The sequence below is a fragment of the Amblyomma maculatum genome, chromosome 1, assembly GCF_055883805.1.
Source record: "Amblyomma maculatum isolate TAMU_Amacu chromosome 1, ASM5588380v1, whole genome shotgun sequence".
NCBI classification, from domain to species: Eukaryota; Metazoa; Arthropoda; class Arachnida; order Ixodida; family Ixodidae; genus Amblyomma; species Amblyomma maculatum.
This window is the reverse complement of record NC_139344.1, coordinates 356,641,459-356,655,530: the sequence shown is the minus strand read 5'-3', so window position 1 is coordinate 356,655,530 and position 14,072 is coordinate 356,641,459. Positions and strand designations below refer to the sequence as shown.

The 14,072-nt window shown below is 45.8% G+C and overlaps 1 protein-coding gene across 1 annotated transcript in view; it reads left to right on the top strand.

Moving 5' to 3' along the window:
* LOC146207898 (uncharacterized) overlaps positions 1-14,072 on the top strand; it is a 46,871-nt gene that overhangs the window by 20,528 nt on the left and 12,271 nt on the right. Inside the window, exons 14-23 of the mRNA XM_084587181.1 lie at positions 611-863; positions 1,579-1,870; positions 3,678-3,880; positions 6,015-6,277; positions 7,241-7,319; positions 8,399-8,557; positions 9,640-9,753; positions 10,339-10,525; positions 11,196-11,439; positions 12,990-13,170. Of these exons, the coding sequence (XP_084443307.1) occupies positions 611-863; positions 1,579-1,870; positions 3,678-3,880; positions 6,015-6,277; positions 7,241-7,319; positions 8,399-8,557; positions 9,640-9,753; positions 10,339-10,525; positions 11,196-11,439; positions 12,990-13,170 (1,975 nt within the window). The remainder of the gene's footprint in view (positions 1-610; positions 864-1,578; positions 1,871-3,677; positions 3,881-6,014; positions 6,278-7,240; positions 7,320-8,398; positions 8,558-9,639; positions 9,754-10,338; positions 10,526-11,195; positions 11,440-12,989; positions 13,171-14,072) is intronic.

Below are 14,072 nucleotides of genomic sequence, written 5' to 3'. Positions count from 1 at the left end.
GAGTGAGTGAGTGAGTGAGTGAGTGAGTGAGTGAGTGAGTGAGTGAGTGAGTGAGTGAGTGAGTGAGTGAGTGAGTGAGTGAGTGAGTGAGTGAGTGAGTGAGTGAGTGAGTGAGTGAGTGAGTGAGTGAGTGAGTGAGTGAGTGAGTGAGTGAGTGAGTGAGTGAGTGAGTGAGTGAGTGAGTGAGTGAGTGAGTGAGTGAGTGAGTGAGTGAGTGAGTGAGTGAGTGAGTGAGTGAGTGAGTGAGTGAGTGAGTGAGTGAGTGAGTGAGTGAGTGAGTGAGTGAGTGAGTGAGTGAGTGAGTGAGTGAGTGAGTGAGTGAGTGAGTGAGTGAGTGAGTGAGTGAGTGAGTGAGTGAGTGAGTGAGTGAGTGAGTGAGTGAGTGAGTGAGTGAGTGAGTGAGTGAGTGAGTGAGTGAGTGAGTGAGTGAGTGAGTGAGTGAGTGAGTGAGTGAGTGAGTGAGTGAGTGAGTGAGTGAGTGAGTGAGTGAGTGAGTGAGTGAGTGAGTGAGTGAGTGAGTGAGTGAGTGAGTGAGTGAGTGAGTGAGTGAGTGAGTGCGAGCGATCGGTGAGACAGGTGGCTTCCCATCCGTCCCTGTTTACTACCACAGCAACCCTACCCGCCAAGACACGGATTCCGCCCGGGTATCCCTGGGCACTGTGGCACACATCCCCAAAGTCCTGAGCAACCTGACCGAGAGCAAGATGATCATCAACTTCGTGGCCAGCATACAGGACGACGCTGAGTTCGCCAATGGTGCTCAATACGGAATCATCACCTCCATGTCCATCGCCGGCAAAAGTGTCTTCACCGAAGAAAAGAAGTTCGTCGCCACCAGAGGTCCTTCCAAAGATTTACTCCGGGTGCGCTTTTTTCTCCTTTGCGTCTTGCAGTATTAAAGATCGTTTCGTATTTGTTTTTGCTGCGAAAAAAAAAAACCTTGCTTCTTGGTTGGTCGCTGTGATGGTCGCCATCACAATAGCTACGCATGCGATTAAATATCTATGTAATTATTTATAATCACCTAAGAGTTCCGACTCTGTTTCGTTTAGGAACAAATATGCTTAGAAGAATTGGCAGAACGTGCCGGGATCACCGGCTTACTTAGTTACCCGACTTGCTGAAAGTTTGCCCTTAAGATTGTGAACGGTATCATGCATGCTAGAATCTTTGTTATGGTTTAGAGGCCCTAATAATCACGTTAGCGTAACAAAGCAAGCGAGTAGTGATAATTGTCAGTAACTAGTGAAGCTCAGAAATGCTTTAGAAAATTTTAGTATACGCAGCTTTTATTGCTGTGAACCCCCTGCTCAGTTTTATTTTTCTGGGTGTAATGTGCCTTATCTTAGTGCAACAGCGGAGGAAAGAAACTTAAATACAATGAGTGCTGCGGTAATTCCGTGACGCAAAAGACCTTCAAGACAGCACAACCTATTCCAAAGCTGGAACCTTAACGAGTAACAGACAGATTACAAAATGTCTAGCAATCGCATTTTTATCCTATCTCAAGTAGACTGAGTTCAAAGCACAATCCGATCTAGCTGCTTAGACTCAGTAACCGGCTTACTGCCTGTGCAGAACAACCCGATCTTCGCGTATACCCACCCGCTGTGGACGACGCCCATTGTTCCGGGAATGGTGGCCGAGTTCGAACTGGTGCTCAAGGTACCGCCTCGCACCATGGGTCTGTACCTGGTCGAGGTGAGCACGGCCAGCACTGACGTGAGCGTGTGCGTGCTAAAGATCAAGTCGGTGGGCGACACGATGCCGTGCCTGGACCCCGAGACACCGGCCACGTACACGCTGCACGACGACCCCAACGACGGAAACAAGAGGGCCTCCATCGCTCTGCAGGCGCTCGCCAACGTCGGTGAGGAGAAAAGCCTCTCGCCTCCGGTCGCTATCTTTATGCGGTATGGGGAGGGACGGTGGTGAGGTGCATGTAATAGTGCCCACAAAATAAAGCGGAACACAAGTTTGGGGGAAAAACGGTCTCCTTCGTCCGGGCTGCTGACGAGGCGAACACCAAAAGTGTCAAGCTGAACATCCGGGTGACCTACACGCATCCAAGCTATACACAATCGCATCCGCTTCCAGGGCGCGCTACGAAACTAAATTTTGTTCGTTCGTGTGCTCCGTCTTTTTTGAGGGCACTAGTACAAGAAATGTTTCCGGTTAAGAGAAAAACAAGGACGTTAATTGTTGTACTTGGGCGTTAGTCTACAAATGTGCGGTTCTGATCAGTCCCTGCGAGCTTTCCTGCCCGTTTCCGCTTTCCCTCCAAGAGTTGGTCGTCCTTTAGATAATTTCATTGAATTAGCATGCAGCTCTGATTCATCACGTACAATTAGTCATGCATTTGCGTGAGCAATGGCAATTTTGCGAAATGGGGCTTGTTGCCACTGCATTACAACGAAAAAATATATTTGATTGCCATCAAGCTCGCTCTAATTTTCAAAGAAGACGAAACAATCATTGCAGCCGACTGCAGAAGAAGAAGAAGCCGACGGTTTGATCCGCACTGCTCTCTTCGCGTCTTTTAACTTTGCATTTATCATTCTTATTTGGATTACTAACTATCCTCAAATTGCGTTGATTCAAAGTTAACTTTAGGTCAAGATGCTTTTCTTCAACATGCACACTGAAATGTACACGCCACATGCTGTGGCTCGAGGAAGATCTATTAATCATATACAGTAATTCTGGAATACCTGTTCAGCACTCTCCCCTTCCTTTGAATGTGGGGTGAACAAAACCGCGAAGTCGGGTTGTGTAGGCTAGCGATTGCAGACATCTTGCGGGTATGGACTAAAACATGCAGCCATCAACTGAAAAACAGCTATCAATTTGAAAAATTACAGAGTTGCGCTTAAGTCTTCTTACGTGTGAAAATTCGGAAGTATCGCGAGTTCTGTCACGACGCATGGTGGATTCGCCCGACACTACGATCGCGGACTTCGCCCGCACTGGCATATTTGCATAGGTCAAATGATGTAGCGGTGCAGACGGAACTTGATGAAGACGATGATGTTCACTGCACAGCGTGTGAGTGCCAAGCAGTTTGTTACTCGAGGCGTGATCGGCTTTTGGACAACGTTCTCCCGCTGTCCACAGGCCGCAATCCATCTCATTTCAAATTATCCCCCCCCCCCCATGTACAACATATATTCCCTAAACACTGACCCTCCCTCCTTATTTCCATTCCCTTTTTTTCTACATGTATATTATCCCTTTATATTTATATTACCTTGACACGTGTATGCAAACAAGAATTATAGTCCCTTTCAGTCGAACTTACCCTTCTTGTGCTGCTATCGGTAGGAATAAGATTATTATATCAGCTCCGCAGCATTCTATTTACTTTGTAAATACACGTTTTGTTTGGGGAAAACATTCGGCGATGGGGTAGGGATCTCGCGCCTGACCCGGGTTCGAAACTCATTCGGGGCAATGTCATTTTTTTTTTTATCTTTCGACATTTCGTGCCGATACGCTCTGCCGACCCTCTCTGTCCACAACTCCTTTTCCCGCCACTCACGAGATAAGAAATGCTTTCGAATTAATACCTGTTTGCTTCATCGGACTCTGAAACTGAAACTATTAGGAGAGAAGGAAGCGCATAGCAGTTGTACGTTACCGGAACGCACAGTACTCCACATCGTCCGCCTTTTGCCCAGGCACCTACCCGATGAGGATGGTGAAGGACCTGGACCCGAACACGGTCGTGTTCTCCGTCATGATTCGCGTCAAGGAGACGGCGACCAAGAACAAGGCGCTCAAGTGCCGCATCTCGTACGGCTCCAAGGGCAACTTCGAGGAGAGCCTCATCGTGCCCGTTGCCAGCGGCGCAGCCGCGAAGGCACCGCAACACGACGAGAAAGTGAGTCGCGCACGTACACCGCTTACATTGTTGCCTCATTCACAAGAAAACGGTATGGGGAATTACCACGGCCCCAACGCAATCGAGGAGACACGAGAGGAGAATCCATTCATTAGAGCAATACTTCATGCTTGCCGGACAACATCGGTTGCACTGGGGTGGAGAGCGGTGGTGTATTAGAGGTGGGTACATTACGTCAGAACTTCAACGCTGTCTCAAGGACCCATTTTAGATACCCGTCTCGCGACCGCAGTAGTGACTGTCATTCGTAATTCCGCAAGCAGGTTTTTTCAAGTATGTAATTTGGCCCAAGCAATGTCTTCGACCTCGTTCTTCGAAAAATCATAACGCAATTAAGTATGATATTAATGCAGGAATGCATTTAACGGCTACATTTTCAACTCATCTTGTCCGTCCGTTAGTCCAAACCCCAAGGAAATGATTATCTCAACTGGGCAACGTAAATTGAGGAGCAGGTAAAAATACTTGACTGACACGAATTTTCTCAGGAAGGCTTTTTTTTTTTTTTGTAAACAAAGCAAAGTGATTGGGCTGAAAAGAAAACTGGGTTAATTTACACGGGGCAGGAATAGAACCGGGCTCTTTAGAGGCAACTAAAGCTCGTTGGTTGAAACTGAATTAAGGCCGACCTACTGAATGCTTTATGTAAACGGGACAACCCGATAACGCAATCACAGTCAACTCTTAAGTAAACATTTATAAAAAAAAAAAAAAGGACACAATATACGTGAGATAAATTTTACCTTTTTTAAATATACAATGTGCTCGCGACATGACCAGGGAGATACTGATTGGGAACATTGCTTTTTAGCATTTTGGAGCACGCAGGGTGTCTTTCTTTATGCTGCGTTCTTTGTTGCGTTCGAGCACGCTTTCGTAACCTCCCTGGCGAATGTTCTTGTCCGCGCTCATTCTTCCGCATTAGCCGCGCCTTCTTCATGTCTGATGTCGCACATGCCACGTCATCGCTACTTTTATGTGAGCGCTTACAAGGGGCGTAATGAAACGAGGGCTCAGATGCTACCTTAGTGATAGCCTTCATTGTGCAGTTCCTTACGTATGCAGGGAATCATAACTTCGAACAACACACATGCATTCCTGAAATGGGATAATCTAGTGCAGCGTGGAGTAGACAGCGATTTCTTCGTTCGGTTCTCCCAAATGCATATTTTTCGTCCATACCCCTGGCTTATTGTTTCTTGCAATCTTCACAACTCTTCTAGAGAGAAAACTTCACCCATTTTAGGTAGATAAGAAGTGTTATGGGGAAAAGAACAACTAGCATCTGTGTCCTGTGACTCCTTCCTGAAACAGTAAAGTCCAACACACTACAGTACCATACGATACCATAAGATTTGGTACGGTACCCCACTACATAATATGAGCCCGCGGAAACATTTAGCGTTAATGGGCGAGGCATATTTTTTTCTTTGGTGCCGTTGCAGGCACCATATGTCAATATGTCGAGGCGGAGAGCTGCGGCTGCCAGCGCCGAGTTCTCCATGAACGGAAATGTGTGATCGGATAAAGTATTAACACAGCTTTAAGAACAATAAACTACCAGGAATACGCAATACAGGATAACAATCTCTGGTAAGTGTGTGATTGTAAGCAAAAAGAGGAAACAATACTGCGGTCCATGTATCGCAAGAGCAAATACATAGAAATACAGAGGTGAAAAAAACATACGTGAAAGGAAGGAAAAAGTACGAAAAGTACAAGGTCACAGCAGTTAAGATTGCAATAGATAAAACGCAGTGAAAGAGGTCGCAGTGCACAGGAAATAGAAGGCAGAACGATACAATAACTACTCACGGCACAGTCTGCCTGACGCACTGGGTAGAGTGCAGAGCAGAGGTAGAGTGAAACATAAGCATACAAAAAATTTCGAGCACGAATTCCTGTGCGCAGGAAAGCAAAACTCGCAGAAGAAATTGAAATGGCGACTCTTAGCGAATATTGTCTTGATTGTCGCGCTCAAACTGTGTTGCAAAAACACACCGCGAGTGTCGCCCACAGCACAAAGACGGTCTTGTGCTGAGGGAAGTGCCAAAGGTAACGAAAGCAATCAGTAGCAAGCGTATGGAGGCTGTCTTTCGCTCTCCAAACGCAGCTGGCCAAGGCTCCCCGGCAGATGGCGGTGGGCCCACACGAACCCAGCTTGCACAGCCTGGCTCCGGGCGCCATGCTTCTCATGACTCTCTTCCTCGAGCTAGAGCCATTCACCGCTTCCTCGCTAAACTTTGACCTGACCCTTGATGAAGGAGCGGCCTCCATGGATGACTTCGAGTTGTGTCACGAGGGCGTCTCGCACCTGGGCATGAACTACCCGTGCGTCAAGCCCGGCCAATGGGACAAGCTGCCTGTCAACGCGGCGTGAGTATAAGGCGTGAACGTAAGCTCAGAACGTTGATTACGACATTGATATGTTACGTGTTTTTTCCAAACAACTTCTGCCGCTTCTTCTTCAAATTGCATAGTTTCGTTTTACGTTTGGAGAATAAAAGACTAACACTATCATTTTAACATCTCAGGCGAACGCGATTCAGTAAAGGCTCAATTTTCACCCTGTGGTTGCAAACCAGAGAGCTCCACCTAGTGCTTGTAAAGGCCACTCCTTTACGCGCTGAACCGAGCATACCTCCTGTTTCTTTAATATACTAATAAATGTTTTCATCACAATCGCCTTCCAAATAACAGTTAATTGGTTGCACAGCTCTTACGAGACGTATGACGTTTAATTGAATCATGTGCGACATTAGGTTCAAGCAACTTTCTTATGCGTTCATAACTGTCATCCTTCATAGTGCTTTCTCATGAGGTAAGCCATTGCTAGCCTTTTTAATAAGCATTTTGCGCCTCCGAAACACTTATGGTGTCTTGTGGCATCGGCAACTTATGATTTTTTCTCTGTTTTCATTCTGGCCTTTCCTCCCCTCCATACCTCAGATGAGCTGGCTAGGATTGCATACTCTAACAGTGTAGTCTGTTTCTTATGGCATCGGCAACTTATGATCTTTTCTCTGTTTTCATTCTGGCCTTTCCTCCCCTCCATACCTCAGATGAGCTGGCTAGGATTGCATACTCTAACAGTGTAGTCTGTTCTTCTCATCTTGATTTGCTCCGACACTCATGATCGAGGATGCCAGACCTGCTTTAGGTTTAAACAACGTCAGCATATATTGTTGAAAACGTTGAGCGTAGAACTACTTGACAAAAATTGCCCAGGGAATCATCGCCATCTGCTGCAGAGACAGGTGCATCAGTGACAAGGCTCCTTCAAAGAGCCCTAACGTAATCTTCAAAGAGAACTTTTTTCTTTGTGTTTTGCCCCAACAGAAGGAGAATATTCGGACACTACGACTTGCACCTCATCTGTAACTCGTACATTGAGCGAAAAACAGTGGAAGAAAACATGGTAAGAATCTCATCACTTTCTACAGTGCAAATTCTGAGTTTCCAGTGCAGATTTAAGCTGCCCGTTAAGCAAGAAATGTTACATAAAAAAACCATTCTGAAATTTATTTATTTTGACGACTGAAGTTCAATGAATATCTTGTTTAAAAGATAGTCGCCCATTCCTCCCCTATCTCACATCAGTCTCCAAAAATGACCCATAAAGTAGCCCTTGGAGTGTTCGCACAAAAGAAGAAAAAGTTATGTGTAGGTGTAGATGTTATAGGTGTAGAAGGCAGCGCATGAAAGAAATTATATCGTAACGTTTAAGCATCATGCCAGTCCTGTATACATTATACAGAATTATTAGTTTGCATCGTTGTAGCAATACCAAGGAAAGCCAGCAACGACTGATTGCGTCATTTTTCCACGAAAGAGCCTTAATCGGTTTCAACTTTACTTTTTTCACATTTCTGATCGGCCTCATGACACGATCGAATTTCGTTTCTAGGTTCGTCTCCACAGTGACCTTCGAAATAGACCTAGGAATCAAAAGCTATCGTACTGCCCCGCTAAAGCTTATTACTACACAGCTGGTAAAATGCATAAAGTAACTTATACTTTGTCTCTAACTGAAACCGTCTGACACACGGGCGTATGTACGTTGCGTAAGCTAATTTCAAGTCTCATTCATAAAGTTCTTCGTAAGAAAGAACGTCTTGCACTCAGTGGCTAAATGTGCGAGTGCCCAGGCAAAACGAACCACGGGTCCAACATTGGTAGTATGTTGGCAATTATGGGCTCTAAATATGACCAGCACATTGCCAACGTGCTCCAATATTGGGCCTGTATTTGCTGCCCTGGTGCCAATCACAGGAGTAAATTATGCGCCTTCTAAAGCATCGCGAGTGAACAGGTGTTGGTCATCTGACGCCAGCTGGAACTCACATGTTCGTTTTAGGAAGCATATGAGTAGTGTATTCAGAACAGCTTACGAAGCTGAGGTATTAAAGCTAGAGCTCGGCGTTCGAAGATGCTACACAGTCAGCGTTATATGCGAACAACGATGCGATACCACTTTCTCTCATTGTCCATGCGCAGCTGAGGTTCACGGTTCCTCTGCTGCTCAAGCGCAACTCGAGCCTGCTGCCGGGAATGGAGGTCAGCCTGACCGCCACCGCCGTGTCTGGTCTTTCGAGTCGGAAGACTGCCACCACTCGCTTACGCATCTCGGACGTGCCAGATCAGACGCTGGGGACGGTACGTGCACCTCTTAATCATACTACATTTAAGGTAGACAAGTGGCAGTTCTTTGAAATACTCAACACTACATACGATCCCAAAGTTTGAACTCTAATGTTTCTTGATGGTTGGATAGACATTGGCTGATGCTAAATCTACCTTTCTTGATAGTAAAACGCCTGGGCAGATTCCAATGTCCAGTCGAAATGAAAAAAAAAAAAAAAAAAACTACCGAAAATGTTCTGTTACTACAGAACTACAGACTACAGAAAAGTGCTACCGAAAATACTTCACAACTACAGAACATCAGAAAAGTTTGACGTCACAAGATAAATATAGAATATTTAACGTATTTTTGACACAATTCTGTCCATTTTTCCACAGGGATGAATTGTAATAAAGAAGTCAGGGCGATGTATGTCATCAAAAAAATTGCTCTCCTGAACGGAATCTCAACAGTTGGCATGAAGTCCGTTGCGAATTCGGTCTGGACCATACCTCGCTCCAGTTAGTGTTTATGCTTGTACGCAGCCTCCCCTTTCCTCTATAAGCATTCGCTAGATTAATACATGTATATACTAGTCGCCCAGCATCTATGGTCTGTTTCCAAAGAGTTTGACAATCGCGCTTTTTATTGTGGTAAATGTAATGACGTCAGCAGTTTTATAATATACTTCTAACATGGCAACATGATTGGTTCTTTTGTAGTGTTCACCTTTCCATCACCTTATGGTACTAATTCGTCATATTTTATGAGGCATTCAGCGGTCCTTCGGCTTCGTCAACCATTCTACTATTGCAGTTGTATATTGCTTAATCTCACCTGCTACGAGTCTGTGTCTCTAGTTTATCGTGCTGTTCCACTGAGCCTTCGAGCACACATCTATCTGCCTTTACGTATCAGATTTATCACTGCTTTACATTTGTAGGTCGCTCCTCAGCGCTACAATTAATATATAAAATGATGGGCAACTTTGTCCTCAAACAGAACCCTTTACCCCCAGTGGTAATTAAGAGTAAGTTTATTCTTTAATAACTGGAGTTGTGTTGACGTTCGCGACGAGGTAATGCATACTGATATGCCCACGACGCCATTTCAGGGCGACCCTATGGTCAAGTCTACCAACGAAGGTCCTACAGACATCCGGGTGCGACAGCGGCTCTGGATACCCTTCAACATCACTCTGGCCCGAGGAACGATGGCCGAGCTGCAAGTACGATACTGCACTCTTTATGGTCGCTTACTGAGACCTCAACGCTTGCGTCTGTGCGTAGTGCTTGCCACACCACAGTATTTCGCGTAAATGTTGTGCCCGTGGCATTTTCCGAGTCGTCTCAAGAAATAAGTATTTATCATAAAAGCGTAAAGAGGAAGAGAGGGAGAGATATTTGTGTTAAACATATGTGAAGGACTGACGCTTCTTCGTTCCAGTACGTATGTTAGTTTTGTTTTTTCTGGCTGTGCGGGATGCAATATTAGCTTGAGCGAAAATGCGCTGAGAGATCATGCTCACCTTAGAAATAATGACATTAGGTGCACAGCACTTGCGAAGGGCACAAAGCACAGTTCACAGAGTGTTCTCGTCAATTTAAACTGCCATAAGTGATGCACCTGTGTCCCTGAACTCTAAATGTAGATGTCACGGTTAGCGAGTGGAAGTTTATGCTGCAGGGTGTGCGGAAGAAGAGTGGTGTGGGTGTAGGCGAAGAAGCTCTCGTTTTTGTCTCATGTTCGCGTACAGAGCTTAGCACAGAGCATGGAAGAATGAGTTGCTAGCCAATAAGAAGCCATTCCGCAGGTCGAAGCCCGAGGCGCTGTCCACGAGAAGAGTGGCATTGTAAACATCCATGGACTCCGAGTGGAGGCCGTGGGACGCAACATTCCCTGCTGGCGCAGCCGACCTCTGAACGTCACGCTCACGTCGTCGTTCGGCAATGTGCAGACCGACAGAGCGTCCGCCTCGTTGGGCTTCTACGCCAACCCTGGTCAGTTGCCACGGGTGCACTTCTGACTGGGCTTTTCTTTTTCCTGACAAGAGCGTCTACACCAACTGCTCTATTGGAGTGAAGTTGCCATTCTTAAGCTCAAAATTTTCTCACGTGATATTTTTAAGCCCTGTTCGTCATAAGTTCATATGTAATGTTTAGAGAAAAAATAGTCTACCTTTCTCTACAACCTCTAAGATCATTATGCATCATCAAAACAACTGGTTACGCTTTCCCAGTGACTTCTCCGTACCAGAAATATTTAATACTCAAAACTTCCTTCAAATGAGCTTTGCGTTAATACCGCCCCCTCCCCAATTTCATGCGATCATATGCACTAACACCGATGCGATACGCTCTGCATTCTACAAACGTCGTATTAGGGTTTCAAGCTGCTATAGCTTCTCGCCTACAATCGCGATACTCATGGGTGCAATTCCCTCTAATCCTCTATTTAAAGCGATAACGTTTAAGGCCACTTTCAACTTTCCCCCAATTTTTTCTTGTGTTGGCAATGCCGGTTCTCCTGGTCCCTTTCTGTCTCTTTTTCTCTCCACCTGTGTTCTTTCCTTTTTTCTACTCCTTTTATGCACTTTTTCCTTAATCCCTATTTCCTTCCTTTCTTCCTGTCTTCGTTCTTTCACCGTCGCTTTTTTTCTCGGCGTCTCAGGGTACAGCCATGTTCGGGGTAAGCTCAAGCAGGGGGACGACGACATCGTTGTCGAGGTGCTGGCCGAGATGACCGACCACCAGACGGCGGACGACGGCAGCCGCCACCCGGTGACGTTGCAGGTGACGGCGCTCCACTGGCGCGCCACAGCCACGCACCTGCTGCGAGTCGTACGCTCCGGGAAAGAGAGCGCTCTGATCGACGCACGCGTGCTTGTCGACGACAGCCACGTCTACGAGAGAGAGTGAGCAACAAGCCTGCTTTTTTCGCGCGCTTTGTCTAGCATACAGTAAAGTTATATGCTATAAGAGGCGCGAACGTTCGTGGCAAGCTTTTAGCGACTTCTTTTGCCAATTTACTCCCTCCCTCTTCCCCTTTATATATACCTTTATCCCTTTCCCAGAGCAGCATAGCGAACCGGTTCTTTTGCCGGTTAACCTACGCACCTTTCCCCTTTCTTCTTTTTTCCTTCCTACCTGTAAGAAACGTGAAATTTCGTGGCAAGCTTTACCGCAGATCTTTTAAAAAGTCATGTGAAGAAGCTGACTTGCAAGCTCTGAAGGAAATTATTGCACAAATGAATGTAGTTTTTTTGCTAATGGACTCTGACACCCATAACTGCTGTTCAAAGCATCAGTTTTCTTTTTCAAACTCTGCAAAACGTACTTTATTAAATGAACTAAAATAACCTAAAAAGCGTAGAGAAAAATTAACGAATGTGGAGGGGAAGCGTCAATCCGATACCCAGCGTTCCGACATTGGCAAGCGAACTGAGGCTTTCCCGCAACTCTTATTCATTTTTATTAGCGTTCTACAAGGAAACCTATCTCTGTGGCATTTTTCTGGCATAAAAGGAGTTTATGTTATCAGCCAAGAGGTAGGGGAGAGAAACGTGTTAGGAAAAAAACGAGTGTTAACACAATTATTCACAATTGTGCGAGTGTCTCCCCATTGCAAGGTACCACCCGAGTGATTTGAATACTTTGTTTGCTTTCATTTTTCTGCAAGAAGCGTGGGCGCTACAGCTAAAGGCGGAAATAGCGAATGATCTCTTGGAAAGCATCGGCTTTGATCGAATGCGCAAGCAGTACTTCTGAAGGACGGAAAGATTGCAGCATTACTCACAGCCCTCAGTGTTTCAGTGATGGCGCTGTTCCCTCCCTTCTCCCAGCACATTTTCCTGTCACGTGCATTTTCTCTGAGCTCTGGAAATGCGATAAAATCTCATTAAATCAAGCACTAGCTCTATGAATGATTGCAATAAAAAATTTGTGAGAACAAGCTTCCGGTACTAAATACGTGGCTACACAGCTATGGACGCATCTGTCCAAGAGAGCATTATGGCGGGCTAGTTGGTGCATAATAAAGATGAAGAAAAAACAGCGCGAACTCGTCTTCGTTTTCGCGCTGTTTTTTCTTCACCTCTGACGCATCTGTATTGTCTCTTATACGTTCTACCCATAACTTAGGTCAGCGATAAAGAGTAAGCCTGTTTAAAACATTTCATAGGATTTTTGTTTTTACAACTTGAGGTTGCGGCACAGTGCTTGCCTAAAGTGATTATATAGTTACTAGTGGTTACTAGTCTATAAGCACGCAACAAGTCAGTGTCACGTAACTGAGCGCCTCGTTGCATTTTTTTTTTTTTTTTTGCTTTCAGTGCCTCCCTTTTCGCTCTCATTTTTCTCCCTGTGGTTTTATGCCTGTTAGAGTTTCAGGTTAACGGCAGCACACTGACTTCATTTTGGTATCGCAGTCCATTTCAAGGCCTTAATAATGCATTTGCAAATGCAGGGATCGGGTCGCGCTTGCCGCATACATCCGTCACTCGGACGAATCGACTTCTGAGCCGAGCAAGCTCATATTCCGCCTCTTCCTGCCATTCTTCATCACATTCGAAGCACTCGCCGACGTGGTGTCCGTCAGTCGCTACCAACCCACCGTCAGGAACACCAGCACCGGCGTCGACATCGAGGTGAGAGCGAACTCCCCTCTGAGAACACTTTGTTTTTGTGTCCGCCATCCACGCTGGTCAAAGCGGTTAAAGAGTGTGGTTAATTAGTTGCATTGCTCTTTATCAATTAATCTCTGCGCCAACTGTTTACGTAGACCAACCTGCACAATCGTCATTGTTATCATCAGATTTGAGTACATCCAATTCTCTTTCAAGGGGATGCGCCAACCATGGCCGCCCTGTCCTAAAACAATTCCTAACATACTTCGCTCCGCCTAACTACGTTTCATTCCTCCGGCGTCTGCTCGGTCGTAATAAGAGACAATCATCTATCAATATCTGTGGTTTATTTCTTCTTCGAATCATATTTTGCCCCTGGGCGTCAGTTGTCAACGTCTGTCGTTTGTTCTCTGATTCGTGCTGTATTAACGCGAAGGCTCTACTTAGCTCATGTCCTTACTACCCCTACCCTGACCCTACTACCCTTCTCCCTTGAACAGGCCTTCGTGTCAGCTCCATTGAATATTAAAGACTACTCACTCATTTAGCTCATGAGTGGCTTGGGCAAGAGGCGTCTGCATTAAGTGGCACAGAACCGGCGTAACCTGATGACGTCACCATAGCATAAAAACGTAACACGTTATATGTACTGTTGTTCCACTCGCCATAGAAGCAACGAGTGGAACGACGGTGCACAATAAATACCCCTGTAGGAGTGCCCCTAACTTCTTAGTCGCCTCTCGCGCGCCCGTTGCTCGCACGGCATCACTAACAGACCTCCATATGATTCGAGATTTCCCCTCCTTCGTATCAAAACTCTAAAGCAACCGTTCTTCGTGCAGCGTGCCGGGTAATGTCACGTCATTTCACTTCCTAACTGACGTACTAGTCTAGTTTGCGGTAGGATTGGAACCGACGCTTCC